Source organism: Nelumbo nucifera, chromosome 7 (genome assembly GCF_055504915.1).
Source record: "Nelumbo nucifera cultivar China Antique chromosome 7, China Antique-T2T, whole genome shotgun sequence".
Lineage (NCBI taxonomy): Eukaryota > Viridiplantae > Streptophyta > Magnoliopsida > Proteales > Nelumbonaceae > Nelumbo > Nelumbo nucifera.
In genome coordinates this window covers 45,698,577-45,723,839 of record NC_142655.1, presented here as the reverse complement: position 1 = coordinate 45,723,839, position 25,263 = coordinate 45,698,577, and the positions used below count along the sequence as shown (strand labels likewise).

At 37.9% G+C, this 25,263-nt stretch overlaps 1 protein-coding gene across 3 annotated transcripts; it reads right to left on the bottom strand.

Annotated features, from left to right (window-relative positions):
* Positions 1-4,127: 4,127 nt before the first annotated feature.
* Positions 4,128-24,718, bottom strand: LOC104609481 (Tetratricopeptide repeat (TPR)-like superfamily protein). Of its 3 annotated transcripts, XR_016078240.1 has the most exons (5): positions 24,000-24,718; positions 6,944-7,132; positions 4,597-5,262; positions 4,386-4,494; positions 4,128-4,296 (listed from the first exon to the last, which is right to left on the bottom strand). XR_016078240.1 is itself a non-coding variant. In XM_010275816.3 (3 exons), the coding sequence occupies exons 1-3, from the start codon at positions 24,177-24,179 to the stop codon at positions 4,840-4,842; spliced, it is 792 nt and encodes a 263-aa protein (XP_010274118.1). In that variant the 5' UTR covers positions 24,180-24,718; the 3' UTR covers positions 4,128-4,839. The 3 variants fall into 3 exon arrangements, 1 of the variants encoding a protein (XP_010274118.1); XR_737276.3 differs by having other exon boundaries at positions 4,128-4,494; XM_010275816.3 differs by having other exon boundaries at positions 4,128-5,262.
* Between the last annotated feature and the right edge of the window lie 545 nt (positions 24,719-25,263).

Below are 25,263 nucleotides of genomic sequence, written 5' to 3'. Positions count from 1 at the left end.
AAGGTCAAGAAATTGGGAGTGCTCGACTCTAGGGGGGACCAAGGATGGCTCAAAGAAAGTCACGCCCACTGGGGGGAGCGGGAAGCTCACTTGCGTGGTGCCCTGTGGTATGGACAGTGATGGGACCCCTGAAGCTGTAAGGGGAATAGTAAACTGGCCGATACATACCATGGGGCCTTGGGGGAAGGTTGATTGCTGATCTTGCCCTCCGGTGGCATTCATCTCGATGCTTTTCTCGATGTTACTGGAAGAATCCATTGAGATGGAGCAAAAACTTGAACTACAACTGAGATTGGGATGACCTTTTGATCGGCTCCCACAGATGATGCCAATTGATGGTGCGCGATCTGGAAGCTCCTATCTGGAGAACTGCCTGGACGTACTCGCGTGGTGAGCTGGATCAATCTGCAAAATAGTGCTCAGAGGGACTGGGGTGGAAGACCCGGTGAGGTTGCTCCGATGCTTAAGTTAGTATTCTGTGTGTTTGTGAGCTAAGTATGAATACTAGAGAGCTTGAATGTGAGTAATCGCGCGAACCTTCGTCTTGAGGATCGATGCCCTTATATAGTTGAGTAGCCGTAATCCTTACGAAAAGGCTTCCGGGATCCCCGGACTGCATAGATAAGATCCGTTCCGTTTCCAAAGGAGAGAAATGCGCTAGTTGATAAGGTTTATCACTTTCCTCCGATTCGGACGGGATGAGGATGAGCCCTATTATTAGACATCATGATCCCGGGAGATTCGAAGTCCATTGGGGAAGCTTTTGGAGTCGATTACGTGGCGCTTCAGCTCTTTGGTCTCGAACTGGCATCTCGGTTCTTTGGCTTTGAACTGAAACTTCGGTTCTTTGGCCCCGAACTGAATTAGGTGCCGAAGTGACTTTATGCCGAAGTACTTAAGGTCCCGAGCTCCCGAACTGCTGGCAAGGCTCCCTCACTGAATTGTCACTCCAGTGGCTGATCGCATCCACGTGTACCTCGGTCACTAGGTCGGGCCAAATTACCCCTCGTCAACACGCATTGCAAAACTAGAGGTTAGTGGTTGCTACTTATGTTGCTATCAATTGTCTTGTATGAGACTTACTCCATTTAGGGACTGTCGGCCGCAGTAGAAATAAATCAAAACATATATCATGAGACATGTAGATGCCATACATTTGAGGAGAGGTTTGAGGTTTTTGTATTTTACCTTTCTATATAGAAAGAAAAAGAAAAGAGAAGAAAGATAGGTTCACTTTGAGGAGAACCCAAGAGTTCAAAAGTTCTAATTGAAGGGTAAAAAGAGATTCAGATGCTTAATCCATGAAGAAAATGGACTTAAATACAAATGAATTGATATTTGACTGTTGAAGGCGATGCTTTTAGTATTTTCAAATTCATGTTGGTGGATGGTCTTGATCCACATCATTATTGCCTGCAAAAGCATTTTATCTACCCTTCATTCTTGCTCGGTGAATTATGTGTGACGGATGGCAAATGGTGCTGCTCATTTAATTGCCAGACGAGGATTATCTTTGTCTCGACTTTTTACATGGTCTACTATTCAAGATTTTTTATGTAATACTGTTGAAAGGCACTCTTCATCGAGTTAATAGAATTCTGCCTACGGGCTTCTATCAAAAAAACTACTAGACACTTTACCTTTCGGCTAGCTAACCTGTTAACCACTACGGCACTACCTTTGGCTATAAACTTGCTAACAAAATGGGCTTTATTCCATCTTCCCACGTTTCAACCTCTACGGTTTACGTGTAGGTCTCATATGATACCACTTCACTGGTATCACATTATCTTTTAATTGGAGAGTGGTTGATAGAAAACCTTGCTTTCAGGGAGAAATAAGGAAGAATAGAATCGAGGTCCAATAAGAAGAAAACAGATCAACAGCTCATTTCCATTTCTGTTTCTATTAATAATCAAAGACCCAGCAATTTTCAACTTTTAATTCGTGAAGCGACTGGATCCATTCCATTAGATGCCCCACTGGACGTCCAGAAAAAACATTGTTTGTTTCTGTAGGTTGTGTTTGGTTTAGATGGGCCAATACAAATTTTATGAGAAATATATATATCATAAATGCTTTAAATTATCAATGCAACATTTGGTACCATTATTGTTTCTTGAAGAAATATTAAATTTGATGTTTCTACAATAAATGTCAACACCTAATTTGATGTTTATTTTTTTAGTGAAAGTCTGATTTGATGTGATAAAAAACAATTTCTCTCAAAAACATTACAAGTAGAAGTAACAATGGTACTAAACAATACCCTACTTACGATATAAGAAACATAGCCACTATTTGATGCTACTGTTAGGTAAAAACACTAATAGAATGGGTTGGGGTTGGATCTAGCGAAATGGATAAAAAAGGGTTTGAAGGGATTTACAAAAACCATGCCAAAAGGGGGTTTGAGCAAAGAGTTCAAATCAGCCCCCCACAACGTCCCACAGCACATCTCCGCCGTGTATTGAAAACATCTCCCGATAATGACATCATCATTTCTAGTATTATCATCAGGTGATGTTCCCAATACACAGTGAGAATGTGCTGAGACATTGTGAGAAACAATCTTGTAAGGGGCTGATTTGATCTCTTGAGCGAAACAGAGTACGTGGTTTTTGAATTTTGTTCGTCAGCAAAAAATTCCATATTGTGAATCAGGGGTAACTTTGACAATTTAAAAAATTAGAGAATGACATCATCATTTTCTATTAAGATTTGAACCTCGCATAATGGAGTACAGATGCAACGTTGTCAGAAACTGCAAGGGAAAGTAGAAGTTTCAGCAACTGTCAGAAATTTCAGATAGATTTTTTATTTCAGGGTACATACTATATACAAATTCATAAATTTGAAATCTAAAAAATCCACAATTGATACACAATTTTTTAAGAAAAATATTATTTGCATTTATCAATACAAACTGCAGTCAATGTATACGAGATGGTATTAGCCAAACGCAATAATTGTTCAGCAAACTGTGGACCAATAATCTCTCTAAACCGGTATAAAATAAAGAGTAAAATACAAAAACCTCCCTGAACTTTTGAGAAGTTCAACAAAAACTTCCCTTATGTCATTTTCACAGACAGAAAATGTTAGACTAATGTAATAATTTCTTTTAAATACCCATTTTACCCTTTTATAAATGATTTTACATACAAAATTACTGAATAACCATATTTTAATTCGACAAAAACATTAAAAGATAATCGTTAAAAGGAGATTTTTGTCAAATAAAAAACAGGGTTATTTCAGTAATTTTGCATGTAAAATAATTTATAAAATGGTAGAATGGGTATTTAGAAGAAATCGATGCATCAGTCTAACGTTTTTCATATAAGAAAGTGATGGAAGGGAGATTTTTGTCAAATTTCTCAAAAATTTCAAGAGAGGTATTTGTTAAAATTAAACTAGAGGGGAGCTTTTTATGATTGTCTGAAACTTTAGGAGAGTTTTTTGTATTTTACCCTAAAATAAATAGGTAAGACCCACAATCATTCAATCCCTAAGTTTTAAATTGACACCCCACAACACACCCTATTAGTAGTGCACCACATGCACATCTCAGCATGCATTGGGAACATTTCATACTTGTCATTAAGTTCTCAATAAACAGTTGAAATATTTTGTGAGATACACATGGGAAATGCATATCATATCGGTACTTAAAAAAGCCCAAAACTATATTTTTTTTTAGGTTTTTTTTCAAAGTTTGATTTTTTGGAAAGTTAAAAACATGCTTTTTTAAATTAAAAAAAGTTAGGAGAAACAGGCGTTTTGGATCATATCGTTTTCAAAAGATACGATCCATACTTTAAACCATGATCACTGGCATGGAACATTATCATTGGCTACACAGCCAAAGCGTTCAGCTAATCCGAATCCGAATTCACCTCATAATCAGCAATAGCAATAGCCCCACAGAGCTTGCCCCACATGCACATCGGAGATGTTTCCAATGCACAGTTGGGATGTCCTGTGGGGCACGTGCAGTGGGAAGCCCATGCGAATTCCCAGCCACTACATATCCAGTTTTTCTTTTCTACAGAAATCACGCAAACCAATTAGAAATTATCATTATATTTTGTAGATGCCAAAATTAAAAAAAGAAAAAAACAAGATGCCATCCAGTATAGTGGTTTTACTAATAAAGAATCAACTTCTTATCATAATTTTACATATAATCCCTTCTTCTAGACACTTTTTTTTTACAATCCCTATATTGAATCCCCCATACAGCAAGTTTATGGATATTGCAATCATTTTACAGAGCCAAGAATGTAAACCCACCTGAAATAGAAGATACCTAATTTCCATAAGATCAAAGGCAGGTACATGTTAACATGTCAAGTTACCAAGTTCTTCAGCCAATGGTTTACCTTGAATATAACTACAGATTGACCATTTTCCACACTCCAAGCAGGACTGAAACCTTTTAAAATCCTCTAAGTGATTCATAATTCGCTTAGGATTCCAAATGCCAAAATCCTGCACATCAAATAATTATGTCACAAGCAAACTGAATGTATCGTGAATCCACTGCATTGACCTTCCTAAGCAGTACACAATTGACATATACAACGCACTGACCTGATTCTTCTATAGATGGTGGCAGTGGTGGAGAATAATGAGCATGTCTTCCATATCTACGTATACCACTCTTAAAGAAGTTCAAGGCCTTCCTAGGGTCAGCTTCCACAATATGAATAATGTAATGTCATGGATCCAAACTTCTGGTAGATATAAGTTACAAAAGAGTATCCAAGTACTTGCACTTCTCCATGGATGATTATGGTGATCATAGCCATGAATTCATCATAACATGAATTAGCCTTATTTCACTGAGCGTACACCGATAGTTCTCACACGGAATCGATACTGAGGCTGAGAGTCCTCATCTTCATCTTCTTCCTCTTCACTTGAATCATCTTCAACTCTGTCCCACCGTGAATAATCCAGGTTTGAGTGCCCCTTTGGTTTTGGGATTGCTTCCCATCCTTTGGAATTTGTATCACTAGACTTCTGGTGGCTTTGTATTTGAGCTTTATCAACTGCAGAACTAGTAGTCCTTGTGGACTCAAGTTTCTCATCCTGGCCAGCAGCTTCAACCACTGGCTTTTCTTTTTCCATTTCATCTTCTTTCCCTTGTTGTTGTTGTTGTTCTTCTTCTTCTTTTTCTTCTTCTTCTTCTTCTTCTTCTTCTTCCACCTCAGCTACCAATGATTCTTCTTCAGATTCAGGTATGGGAGCCAGTGACTTTACTCAGGCGAAAAAAAAAACCAAGTTAGTGAGAACCAGGAGACAATTGACTATTAAAGCATTATTTGCATTATTTAGGTTTGTATTTTCAGATGTGCAAATGATACATTAGAAGACCTAAAACTTCAACTAGGATGGCAGATTGGATTTGTCAACAACTAATTCCACTTCAGCTTGGACATCCGATCACTAAATTCAGTAGGATGATACATTCAGGACAATCTGATTTATAATAAGGTAGGCTTCAGGTTGGACATCAGATCACTAAATAATTCAGTTTTTCCCTCCAGATTCACATTGATTTCTTTTCCTCACCAATCAGGAGATAGTAAAGTTTAGCTTGATGGAGTCCAAACCATGAAAAACTTCATTTCTAAAAGAAATGCAAGTTATGCATGAAACAGTCCAAAAGAAATTTGGAAGGTTACTATATTAGATGTGATGATTTTACGTGTTAGATTTTTTTTTATAAATGATAGCATTTTATTAATAAAAAGGAATCAATATTTAGAAGGCAAACTATCCCGATAGGGACGTGAGGTGCGACCCCATTCTACAATGAACAGAGGCTGTACATTGTGTTATAAAATACTTTTATATTCTTAATTTTTTGAGACTATAATTATAAAACAGACATTATTGAACTAAAACAATCATTTTGTGTGTATAGTAATTTCTTTTTTATTATTTTCTTATTTGTTAGGGTTTAATCAACACAAACATTGCTAAATGCTGTATTTAACCCTCAAAGACTTCAAAACCTGAACTGGTAAAGAACTTAAAATTTTGTATAATCAACACATTATCTTCTTCTTCTTCTCCTATAACAAAATAGGGGTTCAGCCCCCATATGTTTTGAATTTTCTTTTCTTTCTTTTTTTTTTTTATGAACATGTTGAGTTTCTATACTTTAACATGAAGTTTATACTTCTCTTATGAAAATTATGGATAATTGTTGAGGAAACATGGTTATGGAACCTAGGGAACTACCCTAGGATATATGTATTTTGTGTAAAAAATCAATTGCCTAGGCAGGTGCCTAGGTGATTAGGCGACAAGGTGCCCCACTGTTGCCTAGCCTCGCCTTGGCGCCATGAAAACTATGCCTACTAGCCTTAGGTTGTATCCTTTACTGTAAGCTATGGACCTATAAATAATGTGCATGGAATCCTACGAGATGTTTGGGAGTTCTGACAATTGGGCCAGCAAAAAGTAAGCATGCATAGTCAAAAGTATCTTCAGAATAATTGGAAGGCATTAGGACCTATATTATCAGACACTGTTCATTTGTAAGTAGGAGGTCCATCCATATCTTCAGGCCTTTATTTTCAGAGGACTGATTTGGGAGGATCCCATTTTTAATGAAAAGGCATATCACAATGAAAAGACAGGGTACAGTTTCTAATGATAATAGCTAAAATATACTGTACTTCATATATCTGACTAATAACTAGGGTTGAAGTCCCTAATCAAAACTGAGATATGGCCAAATCATCCCCCTTGTCTTATCGTGCCTTCAAAACCATCTTTCCAGCCATTTCTTACAGTTTTATATTTTAAGGATGAACTGTGGATTAGGACCATACTGGCACATTAAATTTCAAAGCAACTTCATTTTTGGGTTCTTCAGAACACACTTCATTCAAGGAAAGAAGGAATATGAAGGCAGGAACAATACCAGTTGTGTCTTCAAACGAGCTTGCAAATTCTGATAGACTTCTGATGAAGGATTTAGATCTATAAGCCTGTTGACATCAAAGAGTGCAGAGTGGTACTCCCTGAGAGTGACAAGTGTCTGAGCCCTCAGCATCAAGGCTCCTGTGTGCTTGTGATCCAGTTCAAGCACTGAAGTACATTCTTCTGCTGCCTAAGATGGTGGTTGCACTGTCAGATGAATTGCACGAAAAGTAATTTAAGAAAGGGAAAAAGAGCAAGAAACATTGTTATCAAGGCAATGCCTAGGCAGGTACCTAGGTAACAAGGCATCTTATGAGGTACTCCTTTATGGCATGCCATATGTGCATAATTTTAGGGGCCTTATTATGTAATGAAAAGAGCAAGAAACATAGTTATCAAGGCAATGCCTAAGCAGGCACCTAGGTAACAAGGCATTTTATGGGGTACTCCTTTATAACATGCCATATTTGCATAATTTTAGGGGCTTTCTTATGCAATGAAAAAAGCAAGGCGCTTTACCATATGTTCTTTACTATGTTATATATTTATTTTTGCTCTAATGGTACATATATCAATTGGCATTTTCAAGCAGTAACAAAGCTTAAGATGAATAGAGTACAATAGCAAGCTTCAGCTTACCCAAAATCAACTACACAAAATTAAAGAAAAAAAAAATCTTTGTTACAATTTTATTCCCAGGCCCAGAGCACTCCACACCAAATATCTATTCCTATCACTCCTGTCCTTGCTAATACCTAGGTACCCAAATGAATGAACAGTTCATAGTTTCCGATGGTTTTCTTATATTGATGTAAAACAGGAAACAGCCTCACAGTCTCCTTCCACAATCGAACTGGAATAATTGGAGTACACCATCTTGAGTCCTTGATATAAGACAAGCATTTCTGCCCTCTGGGAGTCCCCTTCTCCAATTGGATGTTAAAAGCTTTGCAAAATGCCTACCTCTCATTTGGCCAACCTCTCAAGCCCATTGGTATTCCGTTGAACTTCCCCCTAATTAGAACCCAATTTACCACCTTAACTTTGATAAGCTCCATTATATCTTTGATGTGATGGAAGGAGAAAAATCCTATTAGGATGAATGTAGTGGGTGATGAAGGGGAAATTAAGGATTTGAATTAAGAGAAGAGATATTCAGAGTTGAATGGAAAAGAGAAAAACAAGAAACAATGCACCATTTTTTTTGTGGGACAGAGAGAGAGAGAAAGAGAGATCATTACTCCCGGCAGGTAAATTACAATTGAACTTTTATACCTTTAAGTCCACTCTCCAAATTCAATGGCAATGACTCAAATATAGACTAAACATAAAGGCTGCTTGGCTCTCCCTTTACAGACTCCAATTTCAATTTGGAAAATAACCCAAAACAAATTTAAACTTTACAACTAGAGAAACCCAATAGGTAAACCATAGTGATACTTGAATAAGAATTTTAACTCCAAAACTAACTCTGATAAAACTTTCCTAATCCTACTAGACACCAGAAATTACTAAACATAGTAAATCATGATTGTACTATAACTAACAGAACAGAATGGCAAAACAAGATTCATGTAGCTGATCCCATATAGTTGGGACAAGGCTCAAATGATGATGATGAGAAATAGCAAGTCTGGAAGTTACTATAAATGATAACTTTGATTCATTAATAAGAGAGGAACCTATTAATAAGAGAGGAACCAATTTATTAAAAGATTAAAAAATGGTGAAAAGATTGTAATACATATTTTAAACTTACTTTACGGCAAGGGAACTCTAAACTAAAAGAATAAATATTAAACAGCATGAGACCTATATAATAATTATTTAATAAACCTTTGACCAAGTAAATGTTTTGGATAACCAGACATTTAAAGACCCGGTCTGAAACAGGGTTGCCATAACCAAATGCTGCAAGAGAGGGAAGAGAGAAGAAAAAACAAAAGATTGAAGGAATCAAACTATCAAAGTAGGTCTGCCGGCACCCACTTTATTATTTATATTAGATTGTCATAATGAAAGATGATATTGCAAGACTGCTCATGTAGAGGTGTAAAGTGAGCCGTGCCAGGCCGGCATGGCACGGGCCGTAGCTAGCATGGGAAGAGAGAAGAAAAAACAAAAGATTGAAGGAATCAAACTATCAAAGTAGGTCTGTCGGCACCCACTTTATTATTTATATTAGATTGTCATAATGAAAGATGATATTACAAAACTGCTCATGTAGAGGTGTAAAGTGTGTCGTACCGGGCCGGCATGGCACGGGCCGTGCTGCCCTCCCCAATGAAAAATTTGGGGGTCGGCCCGGCACGGCCCATGGCCCGGGCCCATGTGGGCCCGTGCCGTGCCATGAGCTGGGCTGGCCCGTGGGCCTAGCCTTGGACCAGGTCGGGCCGTGTATTGGGCCAAAGCTTTTATTTAAAAAAATTGATAAAAAATCTTAAAATTTTAATTTTATATGAATTTTGTGTATAAAATTGCTTATATATGCAATAATTAAATAAATTAGTATAATAAAATTAAAAAAATATTTATTTTATTAATATATTATATACTATATATTATTATATAATTATAATATATATAATATATATATGGGTCGTGCTAGGCCGAGCTGTGGGCTAGGCCGTGCCAGCCCGCAGGCCACGGGCGGCACGGCCTGCTCGGTCGTGTCGTGCCATGCCGGTCCGTGGACCTAAAATCCCAGGCCCAACACGGCCCATAGGCCGTCGTGCCGGGCTGGTCCAAGTTCGTGCCGGGCCATGGGCAGCACAGCCCGATTTACACCTCTATGCTCATGTGTACACTAAATAACAGATTACAACATTACAACAATCTTGATAAATGTCCATAAGCACCATCTTTTTTTTATAACTGTAAGGTAAAGTAGTTCATTAAATGCCAAAACAAGATACAAGGACAACCCCTGTACAATGAGATTTTGTACAAGGGAAAACCAAACCGACACAATTACAATAAGCCTAATACCAACAAAAAAATCTTACAGATTCCTGACAAAAATTTATCCCAATCAAAAAAGAATGTCTTTTTTGAACAGAGAATGATTTTCCAACCAATAAAATACCAGACCCAAAACTCTTTTGAAAACCTCCCCTCAAAAATTCTGCCATTTCTTTCACACCACACTGCCCAGAAGACTAGTAGGGATGATGCACCAAGCTACTCTGCCAGCCTTTCTTAACCCCCTTAACAACCAAGCACCTATGAATCCTTTCATATCATCTGGGAAGCACATCTTAACCCTGAACATATCCAACATTCTTCCCCGAATCCAGTACACAAATTCACAATGCAACAAAAGATGATTCATAGTTTTTTCACACTTGTATTACACATGATGCAACTCACATCCACCACCTGTATACCTCTTCTGACTAAGTTGTCCCTCGTCAGAATCTTATCAAGAACTACAAAACAAACAAAGTAAGCCAATTTAGACGGCACATTTCTGATCCATATCCTATCACTTGGGAAATTACACTCCCTTGTCAAACTGTTGTAAAAAATTTAACAGAAAACTCACCTGATTTCTCAAAATTCCACTTCCTTTTGTCTTCCCATGCACCATTTGTCCTTGAGGTGTACAAAATCTGTAGCAAACTGATCAAGTCACCTCCCAGCCATCTAGGTTCCTCCAGAATTGAGGGCTCCAAACACAACACCCATTCTGCTTTTCCATACATTCCACCACTGTTGCACTGTTGTTCACAGCAATCTCAGAGATCAGGGTACAAGTTCTTAAGGGGGCCACCACTACACAAGTGATCCTTTCAGAAAAGGACCCTTTATTCATTGTCAACATCATATTTTATGCCCGTCATAAACTGAGTGTGAATTTTCTGAATTGCCTTCCAGATTGAACATCCATAAGATGATGTTATATCTTGTCTCCCGATCTTCACTACTAGAGCCATACTTGGATAGAATTAACCTTCTCCACAACAGCTGCTTATTAAACCTCCGCAACCACTTCCCTTACAGGGCATTGTTGGCTTCCTTTAGATTTCTAATCCCTATGCCCCTTTTAGCTTTGAATCTGCAAACCATCTTCCAATTCACCAAATGACATTTCGCTTCCTCCTTCCACCCCCACCACAAAAAATCTGTCATCTTCTTCTCCAACACAGAAGCCATCCTTGCTGGGATTGGGAACAAGGACATGCAGTAAATCAGTAAAGATGTCAAAACACTTCTCATCATTAGAGTGACTTTACCCCCTTTTGAGAGGTAATTTGTCTTCCAAGAGGCCAACCTTCTATCATCTTTTTCAATGATAGGCTCACAAGTGGCTTTAGATTTACAATTATTACCCAGCGGCATACCTAACTATTTGGTTGGATGTTTACCCAACTCTACATACCCATTCAGCTGCCCATTCTTCCAGATTTGCAACTTCCACCACAGCCACTGTTTCACTCTGAGAATGTTAATGTGCAAACCAGTGACCGACCACCCACCCTCAAACCATCTCAGTATAGCCCAAACATTCCAAAGCTGCTCCCAAGTAGCATCACAGAAAAATAGAATATCATTGATTATACAAGTTAAAGCAATTCAATTCAATTATTCAAATTTAATGGATATTAACTTTGTGCTAATTGAATAATACAATTATTGAGAATATCCAAGATAAACCTCACTGACAGAGATGACAGAAAGAAGCTTGTGAAGAAGCAATGCGAGTAGAAATATTGAAGCGTGAGGTTAAAGAAAAGGCTGAATCATGCAAAGAGAGATGCCATCAAAAGCTGAGGTTAAAAAGAAAGAGGTTCCACAGAACTGCTTCATTAAGTTTCAGATATGAGGAAAGAGATGGACTTCTTTGGTATAAAAATGGAGATACACCCATTTGATGAAACTCTATTATCCTAACCATACATACTGAAAGAAGTCTTAATATAGGGGCACTCAGAGGTCAAAAAAAGAGAAAGCTGAAAATGAACAGTGGATAGGTGGAGAAGATTTTTGGTGCTTCTTTAAGATTTTATAGCAATTAAAGGTAATCAGATATTCAGATTGAAGTCAACCAAAGGTCATTAAGGAAATCCACCAGTTGCAGCATCCTCCAAACATCCAATGATGTCTGTAGAAGATACATAGGAAGTTTGGAAGCATAAAGTGATGGTTTCAGCAGAAAATAAAGCAAAGATTTAAGGAGGATACTATATTTTCTGGAAAAAAGAACAAAATATCAAAACAAAGGTTGAAGTGAAATCTTTTGAAGATAATATAAAATTCATCGGCCCACCTGGAAAGAACATCAAAGTGGATGCAAGAGTGCTGCAATCAGAGACAGGTACACTTTTGGTAACTCAATAGTGTCAATCAATGAATATGGTGGCAAACAGTTAACAAGCAAGAAATTTGATAATTCAACGATAGCATGTGTTCTCGATGGTGTCAGCCATCGAATGGTGGTAGTGCTCTGTTGTTTAACATTGTTGATGGAGAGCAGACAACAGTGGACGACTATGATGTTGGTCACATCCCATCAGATTGGGCCAATAAGGGACTTAAATTAGCTTTCTCTGCACCAACTTGTAGGAATCATAAATTTACTGTTGAGGAATGCCCTGAGAAGAATCTTTCTCAGAGTGGCAAGTCTTTTTTCTCTCACAGAATCTGTTCCTGAAATTGAGAACGGTGCATCAGAGACATTAGTTGGTTGTAGTTTTCAGGAGAGTTGGTATTGATGTTCCCATGAACGTCAATGGAAATGAAGGCTCAGATGGAGGTTTGAAGATCTGTGAATTCAAAGAGGCCTACAATTAATGAAGTTGAAGTAGCTAAAGGATCTGTAATTTTGAAGAGAACAAAAGGAAACAAATAATTTTCATTTAGTTCATGTAACCATGGTCTTCTCCCATTTAAAGGATGGTCTTATTGGTGCAGGCCCTTGCAATAAATTTAAATATGGGGTGAAAGTCAAAGCAAATCAAAAAAATTGTGGAAAGTGTGCATCATCAGATCAGATTAATAGACCACTGAGGACACTGGAAATAATTCAGGGATTGTGACAATGGTGTGTAGTACACTCCAACTTGCAAGAGGAAGGTGACAAAGATATCCACAACCAAGTAAGGATGGTAGAGAAACGTTTGAGCTGAAAAAGGTTATTGACAAGGAAATTCAAATAGGTAAAATATTGGGGTTTTTTTATGATTTTCAAAAAAATATTGGGTTTTTTTTTCATGGGCAGTGAGGAGTTTGCAAGAAAAGAATTTTTGGAGATGGAGAATAGAAATAGTGAAGGCAGTGTTAAAAATGGAACTGAGGCAGTTGGAAGAGGAATGACTTGTAAATGGTGGATTGATGGGATGGTTGATTCTTTAGAATGGAGGGGTTGGGAGATCAAGCAGCATTCATCACTCAATCTCTGAGCTTATTTTACAGTGGTTTCTGCTTCACAACTCTATTGCAATTGCCTGCTAAAGCAGCAATGCTTTTAGAGAAGACACGGCAGATGATTGTTAAAAGCTGTTATTTATCTAAGTATAGTACCACAGGGGTACTATTGTAATTCTACTCTTTTATTTTTTAGTTGCTGTCGCCCTATATATAACAAAAAGCTGGTGCCGCCAGCATACTTTTTTGCTCTCAAATATTTCTTCTATCTTCTTCTCTTTCTCTTCTTTCTTCATCTCTTCTTCTCTCCTGCATCACTGCACTGATAACATGGTATCAGAGCGGGACCATCAGATCTGAAAAGGAGAGATCGCACCAGACTCCAGATCTGCCGCCATCATCTACAGTTCGAGTGATTGAAGATCAAGTCTCCTTCCCATGCCTGAAGTAATCTCTCTCCTTCCCTCCTTTTTTTTTCTGGCCGTGCACCAGGGCAGAACCTGTACTAGGTCTGCTGGTTGGATGTGAGGTGACCAGCACCTCTGTCTTTCCTTTTTTGTGGGGTCGACTGACCCCTGTAAAAATCTGTAGGTTGGTGAAGACCTTTTATGTGCTGTGATAGCAGTTTTTATGCTGAACTTGAAGGTCAGAGTGACCTGTACTTGCTATAATAGCATCTATGTTTGATGCGTAGGTCAAGAAATGACCTGTCTGCCCTGTAACAGCACCTGCGTTTATCAAAAAAAGGGCCTGTTAGTGCTGTAACAGCACCTGTGTTTTTCCAGAAAAAAGGGGGGTAACAGCACCTGGTGTTATCAAAAGGGGTTGTGTTTCTGAAGAAAAAAAAGGGGCTTCCTTTCTCCCTTGGTGTTAGCCTTTTTTTTAAGGTTTTGCTCCCACCTTAAGAGTTTTTTTTTTTTTGAATCTGTAACCATGAGCGGTGAAGATTCTGCTACGTCCGGTGTTTCCTCAATGCAGAATGGAATGAGTGGGGGTGCAAACCTATCATTTCTCATGGCTGTTATTCCTCTCGACGGTTTAAATTATTTAGAATGGTCAAAAGGGATCAAGTTGTACATTACTGCAAGGGGAAAGATATGCTATATAAATGGGAGAATCAAAGAACCCAATTCTGGGAGTGCTGAATATGACAGATGGAACCAGGAAAACAGCATGGTCATGTCCTGGCTTTTAGTGTCTATGCAACCTCAAATAAGAAGGAACTTTATGTGGGCTGAAACAGCAAATGAAATTTGGGAACAAGCAAAATCAACATATTCTGAGCTGCGTCACTATGCAAAGATTTATCAGTTATAGGTAGAAATCATACACTTGTAAACAGGGGGAGAGGTGCCTTTCTGTGTACTACTCAGACTTGACCTCTGTTTGGAAGGAGTTAGATCATTATCAAAGTGTGGACTGGAAGTGTGATGAAGATACAAAATTATACAAGAAACTTGTTTCTCATGCTCAGCAGAGAGTGTTTGCTTTCCTACATGGCTTGAATCCTGCATATGAATCTATTAGAGTTCAGATCCTAGGTAGCAAGGATCTTCCCTCCGTCTAGGAGGTTTATGCTCTTGTACAATCAGAAGAAAGTAGAAGGAATTTGATGAATAGCTCTGGAGGGGATGCAGTTGGGTTGGCAGCAAAAGGGAGTGTGATTACAAGTGGTGGAAATACCTTTAAGAGGGGGGACTCTCAAAAAAGAGCGGATGACAAAGACAAACTGTGGTGCACTCTTGCTAGATACCCCGAGACACCCGAGATACATGTTGAAATCTTCATGGGAAGCCGAAATGGGCTCAAGATTTGCATAAGAAGCAAGGTTCATATTTGAATAAAAAGTCAAGACAGCAAAGTACAAGAAAGAACGCTGTGGCAAACATGGGTTCTCAGGAAAATCAGCCCCCCATTACTACTGTGACTCCAACTCATGCCTCTGGATCTGACCCAAGGGAGGATATTATTAAATCCTTCCATGACCATTTAGAGCTCTATGGTAGAGCAATTCGTCAGATGGATGCTCCTCCCTCAACTTCATTTGCATCTACATCAAGTAACTCTGCCACAACTTTCCATGTAGCATCTCATACCCCTGACACTCCTTGGATCATTGATTCTGGAGCATCTAAACACGACTGGTACGTCCTCTTACTTTCAAACCTATCACCTCCTTTTTGGAAAAGACAAGGTGAGACTAGCTGATGGATCATACACTACCATAGCTGGTCAAGGAACCATTTCTCTTCCTTTTGGCCTTACCCTATTTGATGTTTTACATGTCCCGAAATTTCCCATTAATTTGTTCTTTGTTAGTAGTATTACTAATTCCTTAAACTGCTCAGTGACCTTTTTCCCTTCTTATTGTATGATCCAGGATCTGGCCTCGGGGAAGATGACTGGTAGAGGACGTATGGTGGATAGACTTTACATGCTGGAGAATAAGGCTTGTCTTCAAGTCACAGAGTCTAAGAGTCAGTCTTGTAAGAGTCAGGTCTATTTATGGCGTTGTCGTCTTGGTCATTTATCTTTTGAGTCTTTAAAAGTGGTGTTTCCAAAGTTGTTTAAGTCAGTGTCAGTTTCAGATTTTTCTTGTCAAACTTGTCAATTGAGTAAGCAGTGTAGATCTCATTTTCCTTCAAAAAATAATAAATCTGAATTTCCTTTCCACATTGTTCATTCCGATGTTTGGGCCCTGTTACTTTATCATCTGAGAGTGGCTACAAGTATTTTATTACCATTATCGATGATTATTATAGATATACATGGGTATATCCCATGCAAACCAGGGATGAAGTACCAAAAATTATCCAAGATTTTCAACGAATGATCTTCACCCAATTTCAAACTGAAATCTGAATCTTTCAATCAGATAATGCCAAAGAATATTTTCATAGCGATTTCATGGAATTTTTTGCTTCACGTTGTTCACTTCACCGTAGCTCTTGTGCTCGAACACCACAACAAAATGGTATTGCTAAAAGAAAGAACCAACACCTCCTTGAAGTGGCCTAAAGTTTACTAATTCATATGAATGTTCCAAAATGATTTTGGCTTGAGGTTGTCCTTTGTGCTACCTATTTCATCAACCGTATGCCCTCTCATTGGTTAGAGTGCAAAGCCCCACATCAGCTTCTTTTTCCTAAGGCTCCCTTTCTTTTCATTCCTCCTCATGTGTTTGATTGCCATTGTTTTGTTCAAAATCTATCACCCACTCGTGAAAAATTAGACCCCCCATACTATTCCTTGCATCTTCTTGGGGTATTCTTTCACTCATAAGGGATACCGTTGTTTTGATCCTGTTTCTCTAAAGTTTTATGTTTCCATGGACGTCTCTTTCTTTAAGAGTGAGCTTTTTTTCCCTGTTTCTCCTTAGGGGGAGTGTAGGAATGAGGAGAAACTGGTTCAGCTCCCTCCTCTTACTGATCCTCCTCATTTTCGTGTCTTCTTTCGTTGTCACAAAGGCCAACCATGTTCAAGAACTGTGGAGAACCTAGAAGTTGTACCTCCAATTCCATCAAACTCTCCAGGGGCAAGTCATACTCACTCAGGTATCTTGGTTCCTATCGATGTTCCTGACCCTATTGCTATTGATACTTCTGTTGCTAATGACCTTGACCTTCCTATTGCTCACCGGGAAGGTGTTAGATCTTGCACCACTAAACACCCCATTTCCCATTTTGTTTCCTATGAAAACATTTCACCCTCTTTTTGGGCCTTTCTCACTTCCATTGACAGTGTTCCTATCCCTAAGAATGTGGCAAAAGCTCTTTCAGTGCCTAAATGGACAGATGCTATGAAGGAAAAAATTAATGCTCTACATAAAAATGGCACATGGGAACTAGTAGATCTTCTTCCTAAGGGAAAAGATCCAGTTGGATGTAAATGGGTTTTCATAGTCAAACATAGGGCTAATGGTACGATGGAGGGGTATAAAGCTCGTTTAGTGGCAAAGGGGTTTACACAAGTGTATGAAGTTGATTATGCAAAAACATTTGCACCCATTGCCAAGATGAACTCCATTAGAATCGTTTTCTCCCTTGCTGCTAATCTTGACTAGGATCTGCATCAGCTCGATATCAAGAATGCCTTTCTGAATGATGACCTTGAAGAGGAAGTTTACATGGTACAACCCCCTGGTTTTCAGGCTCAAGGTAATGAACAAAAAGTGTGCAAGTTGAAGAAATCATTATATGGGCTGAAACAATCACCGAGAGCCTGGTTCAACAAGTTCCATGCAGCGGTTCAATAGAAAGGATACAAGCGGTGTCAATCTAATCACACATTGTTTGTGAAAGAGGGAAAGGAAAAATTGCAGCACTGATAGTATATGTTGATGATATAATTATCACTGGCAATTGGAAGGATGAAATTCAAAAGTTGAAGATTTTTCTTGCTACACAGTTTCAAGTAAAAGATCTAGGTCCTCTAAGGTACTTCCTTGGAATTGAAGTTGTCCGCTCACAAAAGGGTATCTTCATTTCCCAAAGAAAGTATGTCCTAGATCTACTTCAGGATACAAGAAAATTAGGAGTGAAGCCAGTTGATTCCCCTATTGATCCTCACCACAAATTAGGTGATTACCAACGTGAACCTATCAAGGATGTTAAACAGTTTCAGAGACTTATAGGAAGATTGTTATATCTTTCGATGACCCATCCCGACATTGCTTATGCAGTGGGTGTTCTTAGCCAGTTCATGCATGCTCCTATAAGAAGTTCCCAAGTGCAGGCTTGTTGTTTCAAAAGCATGGGCATTTGAAAGTTGAAGTGTACAAATGCACATTGGGCAAGACCCCTGAATGACAGAAAGTCAACTAGTGGCTATTGTACCTTTATTTGAGGAAATCTAGTTACCTGGAGAAGCAAAAAGCATAATGTGGTAGCTAGATCTAGTGCTGAAGCTGAATATCAAGCAATGGCTCATGGAGTGGCTAAAAAATTTGTTGAGTGAGTTGGGTTTTCTGGTGGACAGACCTATGACCCTATTCTGTGATAACAAAGCAGCCATAAACATTGTTGCTAATCCAGTGCTACATGATAGAACTAAACACATCGAAGTCAACAAACACTTTATCAGAGAAAAGGTTGTCATAGGGGAAGTGTGTAATCCTTTTGTTAGCTCTGAAGATCAACTTGCAGACATCTTTACAAAAGGGCTACACCACTCACGACATCATGATTTATGTGACAAGTTGGGCATGATTGACATCTATCTCCCAACTTGAGGGGGAGTGTTAAAAGCTATTACTTATCTAAGTATAGTACCGTAGGGGTACTATTGTAATTCTACTCTTTTATTTTTTAGTTGTCGCCCTAGTATATATAACAAAAAGTTGGCACCGCCAGCATACTTTTTTGCTCTCAAATATTTCTTCTCTCTCTTCTTTCTTCCTCTCTTCTTCTCTCCTGCATCACTGCACTGATAACAATGATGATGAGTCGATGGAAAATTTTCATTGGTTGTCTCTGGTCCAAGGTCAACTAACACAAACAAAAGAAAGAAAGGAATAAAGAGGCAAGAGAGCAACCTCTGTCTCAGAGGAAGGAGGGGTGCGATCATAGCCTTTGAAACCACATCATAGGGATGATTTTGAAAGTGAAAGATGGGGTAGGTATAAAGAACATACCATCATCATTAATGTCATGGGGGAAAAGGTTACATTTCAAGAGGAAAAGGAGAAGAACGGAAAAGAGGGATTTCCATTTAATAACTCGATCAAAATAGTGACCACTAAGGTGCTGACAGAGGAACTAGTTAATATGGATTGAACACTCAGACCCATAGTAACAAAGAACTTGGAGGTTTTATCCAATCAACACACAAGAGCAACTGAGAAATGTCTTCTTCTTCTTCCTAGGACAAAAACAATTGCTCAGCCTATATATTTTCCATGTTTTCTTTTCTTATTTTTCAGTTTTTCATAAATATGTCAATTTTCTATGTTTTAACATGAGGTCTACTTATTTCAGGAGGATTATGGTAATTATTAGTCAAAGTTTACTGCTGGTTAACTATAAAACCTAGGGACTTGTCAGTTCAGGTTTTATAGGATTTTTCCTAGGTTTTATAGTAAGCAACAGTAGTCTTTGACTGATAATTACCAATAATCCTCATGAAATAAGTATAGACCTCATGTTGAAACATTGAAAATCAACATACTTATGAAATAAAAAAGAAGAAAAGAAAACATGGAAAATATAGAGGCTGAGCAATTGTTTTGTCCTCGGTTGCTCTTGTGTGTTGTTTGGATAAAATCTTCAAGTTTTTCGTTACTTATCAGTTCAGGTTCTTGAAGGACTACATCACCAAGTTGCATGTCGATTGAACCCATAAAATAAGAAAATTGAAAAAAAAAAACTAGTAAATAATTATAAAAATATTATAAACCCACAAAATGAAGAGTTTAGTTTAATATCTATTGTAATACTATAAATACCATAAAATAAAAAATAAAAATATTATGTGGCACCTTATACAAAAATGTGTGGGTGAGGTGACCCTCCAAGGGCACCTTGTCACCTCAATATCACCTTGACAGCTATTCTCAGACTGGACCAGGACTTTTATTGAGGAACCAGCTTGACTGGTAAGCCTATTCTGGAGTTATCACATGGCAAAGAATATAAAAACTTAATACTTAAAGATTTAGTCAACAAAAAGGGATTTCCAATAGATGGCAATCCACCTATCATTGTTTACCACAAGCAAGGTCATAAGTGGTAAGACAAAGGCAACCAAAGATGTTAAGACCAGATTGAAGCTATCTTGATCAATTCTGGCTCCAAACAACTCAATTTTGTGGACAAACCCAATCCCCAGAAATGTAATTAGAGGTGGTTCAGGCGTATGCCAAGAGGCTGCCTCCAAGCGCAGCACACTCAAAACGTCCCGATACATATGCTGGGGGCATGAACGCCTTTGAGGCATACAACTCATGCAGAAAAGAAAAGGAAAAGAGGAGGTCCACCTCCATTTGAGGAGGCTTTATGCCTCCTTGTGCTCAGGAGGCTTACACCTCTTGCATTCTAAACTACACCCCATGCCTCCAGGTAGTGGAATGCTTGTGTGGTCACACTTCTGCATTTTAAAACATTGATCCCCAGTACAGCCATATCCTAAGGAGCTTGTTCACTTAGAACACAAGGGATGGAAAATGGATCGACTCCAGGATTATGAAAAAGATTTTTCAATCACTCATCTATTATTAAAAGACCATTACCCAATGTTGGTCCCAGATATCTGGGGTCTTGGGAGGAGTATACTCAATATGATCCTAACCTTTGGCATTTTTTTGCACAAAGTCGGCTCCCTGACTCAAACCCGTGTTCTCACACTTTCCAGCCCGGGATTTTACCATTATACCAAGTAATGGCCCCTAATGACTCATGAAACTGAAATTCTTTTTCTTGATAACCTGTCAACATCATTGGTGAAGACATTTGCTGAGAAAACACTCTTTTCAGAAAACGTTTCACGAGACTCCTTTTCACCCACTTGGGGTTCTTCTAAAGCCACAAAAGAAGATTCACCCAATGATGAAGGACCAGCTCAGTTCTAGTCCTTAAAGAGTGTTGAATGGTCTTCTTGATCAGAAATTTATGGCTGTTGATGGTTGTAATGGCTTCTTGAAGGAAGAAGAGAGAAAATAAGGAGAGAAAGAAGAGAGAAAATACCTGGAATCACTCACAGGGTGCCTAGAATCACTCTAGGGCATGGGAATCACTCACCAAAGCTAACATAAGCTAAAGAAAACTCAATAAACTTCATTGCCTTTGTGTAAAACGTCCATACATATTTATAGACTCTAAACTCATAATAATCCTAGGAGTCAAACTGTTAGACTCATAATAGTCTTAGGAGTCAAACTGTTAGACTTGATAATCCTAGTAGGACTCAAATTAAGTTGTCATATCTTATTTCAATTCAAAGAAGACTCAATAACTCTAATCCTACTTATGCAATGACTCTGAAATTTTAAACATAAGCAAACTATAACTAGAAAAATTAAACCCTACCATTGGACCCCACAGAAATTTCAAAATGACAAAAATACCCCTACTGTCCAAAAATACAGAAATACATAAAATTTCAGAAGTCCAATTTTGACTCTTCAAATCCTGCATCATTCTCCCCTGGTTCAAAAGAACTTGTCCTCAAGTTTTGAAGAACTTGAGGATGAAAAGTTGATATGCCCTAATTACAAAAGGAATAGGACCTCCCTCAGCTACATGCTTGGATTGTAGAGTAGAGGCCACACGCTGAACTAGAAAAGGATCTTGAAAGAAATGTGTTTCTGAAACTCTGCCCTCCATGACCATCTTTGTTAAATCATCAATAACATTAGTTTCTTGAACACTTAATTCATTAACCAACCATTGTGATGAATCTTCCCCTCACTTATCCAAACCCTTAACTGCAACATTTGGAACTTTTCCTTCAACCTCTAGATTAAGAATCACCATCTCTATGTGTTCTGCTACCCTTGGCTCTTCAATAAACTCTAGGACTCCTTCCATTGTTGATGTTGGTGGAACTTGTGCGTCAGGTTGTAATTCTTGAATTAGTTCTAGTTGAACTTAAAAGGTAAAGTCACTTCCTTACCAGGATTTACTACAATCAACAAATTTGTATCTTGCACCTGAATTTCTTTAACTTGTATTAACCTCAAGTTGACCATGGGTGTTGGAAACTCCAACAATCTCTATTTTTTCTTGGCCTGCACCCTCTTGATTTTTAATATCTACAACTTCTATAGCTTGAAATTCTTCTTCTTTAGCTTCATCCTCAACTTCAACTCTAGATAGAGTCGATAGACATCAACATGTAAGAAATCATCTACTTTATTTTCAACTTTATACCTTCTTCCCCTTGACTTCAAGTTTTTTGTTGTAACCTTTTATTTCTTCTTTTGCTCGAAATTAGTCAACTCCATATATGGATCATCATGGAAGTCTAGTGGGATGTACTTTTCTTGCAAACACTTATTCATCTCTGCCTATGTACTGATTGGATCATTGCCTCTATTTTCTAGTCGTTGCTCAAGAGTTTTCCACCATAATTTTGCATGACCCATCAGCTTCATGCGTGCAAATCCATTCCTTTGTTTGTCAAACATATCATGCCTATCAAAATATTCTTCTAGTTCAGAAACCCAATCAAGGAATGCTTGCGGATCATCATCTCCTTCGAAATCCGGTATTTCCCTTTCTCTCCTAACATGTTTAAAAACCTTACTCCCGTAGCCAACATTATTAAATCTGTTTTCTTCCACCATATTCTCAAATAAGTCAACCAAAGACCCTTCATATGGTTCAGAAACCCAATTATCATTGATTCTAGACCTGTAAGATTGTCTAGAAGATACCCTAGGCCTATAGAATCAGTCATTTTGTGAGAACATAGTAAATAAACCATTAGCTCTGATACCAAACTGATGTAGGACCAGCTCAGGTCTAGTCCTTAAAGAGTGTTGAATGGTCTTCTTGATCAGAAATTTATGGCTGTTGATGGCTATAATGGCTTCTTGAAGGAATACGAGAGAAAATAAGGAGAAAAATAAGAGATAAAATAACTGGAATCACTCACAGGGTGCCTAGAATCACTCTAGGGCATGGGAATCATTCACCATAGCTGGCATAAGTTCAAGAAAACTCAATAAACTTCATTGCCTTTGTGTAAAACGTCCATACATATTTATAGACTCTAAACTCATAATAATCTAAGGAGTCAAACTGTTAGACTCATAATAGTCTTAGGAGTCAAACTGTTAGACTTGATAATCCTAGTAGGACTCAAACTAAGTTGTCATATCCTATTTCAATTCAGAGAAGACTCAATAACTCTAATCTTACTTATGCAATGACTCTGAAATTTTAAACATAAGCAAATTATAACTAGACAAATTAAACCCTATCATTGAACACCACAGAAATTGCAAAATGACAAAAATAACCCTATCATTAGACAAATTATAACTATTTATGCAATAACTCTAATCCTACTTATGCAATGACTCTGAAATTTTAAACATAAGAAAATTATAACTAGAAAAATTAAACCCTATCATTGGACACCACAGAAATTGCAAAATGACAAAAATACCCCTACTGTCCAAAAATACATAAAATTTCATAAAATTCCAATTTTGACTCTTCAGATCCTGCATCACCCAAACTCTTATTGGAAGTAGAATTACATGTAGATTCTGGAGGCTATATGCAAGGTGAACGTAATGGGGAAGATAAACGTTGCTTGGGGCTTTGCTCAAAAGTTTTCCAGTGAAATAGCCATGCAATCAAGATGCCATGTGTATATCGGGATACATGTACAGTCTGGTGACTCTTGATAATACTTCCTGGGTCACTCCACTCAAACTCCTCTTATGTTATGAATCAGTCAGAAGGTATTCCTGCATCATATTGCGTCCATTTTGAGTTCTCACAATCTCTTGTTTGCGCAGCTGACCTAGGTTATTTACTATAGGTAAGTTTTTTTCCTTTTACCCCTTTTTGAAAAAAAAGAATTTAAGCAATTTAGTCTATGTAGGACTTGAATGTGCAATGCAATAAGTATTTCAAAACTTGTTACTGTCAAAGAGGAGAAACCGAACCAATCATTCAGACATAAATGAAAAGAAGAAACTTCAGAAACTTCAATAAACTGCATAAAACTAATCAAAACCACACCTTCTTGAAATCATGCAATTTCAGGTAGCAAGCAGCTCGATTACTGTGCAGAGCAATTTTCAGCGCTTTCGTCTTCACCATCGCAAGCGCTTCAGTATAAAACGCTAATGCCTCTTCATGCCGTCCATCCCGATACATCTGATGAGCACTTTCGATCAAATTCAACGATGCCGTCGCCATAATATATCTTTCTTTCAGCACGATTACAACAGAACTAGTACAAGCGTTGAGTCCCTTATTCCCAATCAAACCCAATCTCGTTCATCAAATCCAGGAACTAGAACTCGCAGAGAAGATCGTATACAACTAAGAGGACGAAAATGCGATTTTCAATCTCCAAGAGAAATCATTCAAACTGGAGATTGAAAATCCAAATCCTATCACCTACTATTAAAGAGCAGTCCCTAACTAATCCAACCCAGAATCTAAAACCAAAAAAACCATCAATGAATCAACTAAAATGTTGTACAAGATTTCAAAACAAAAACATAAAACAAACAGCGGATTTGGAAGAGAAATCTCTGGATGATCTTTCAGAAAAATCAGAGCTGAGAAACCCTAAGCTGCCCGAGGGAGAGAATTGGATCAGACAGACAGAAGGCGGAGCTGAGAAATCTCTGTCATTTCTAGTGTTTTTCTTTTTTTCTTTTTGATATCTTAAGACAGACAAGCGAAGTTCATGTTCTCAAATATGGCTCTGTCCGTGGCTCGTGTTTACTGCCGTGTGAAGCTTTACAATCGAATCTAGAATTTCAAATTTAGATACCGAGTGCCGGCAGGGAAACAACTTGGGCCCGGTTAGTCCGATGGATTGGATCGGGTTAATTTTCGGGTCAACATTAGAATTTTTTTCTTTTTTTCTTTTTTGGCTACAAATGGTATCTGATTATCCGATTCTGAATTCGAATTCGATCCTATTAAATATGAATTTACCCCAATCCGATCAGATATAATCTGATTCGATTGAATTTAAATATATATGTTCATATATACTTAACAAGTATATCATATCATTGAAATTGATCTTAATATTGAATTTTCACTAAATTGTCATATGCTGCAAGTTTTATACAATTAATTGTCAATTCATTTTGTTCATAACATATATTATTAAAGTCATTTTCAGGTCATCTTATTAATAATATAACATTTTAGTTATTGTCGGTCTAATTTATTTATACTATTTAATATCTTATTATAATCCGAATTCAATTTTAATCTGTTAGATATTCAACATAATGATCTTATTCGAATTTGAATGTTA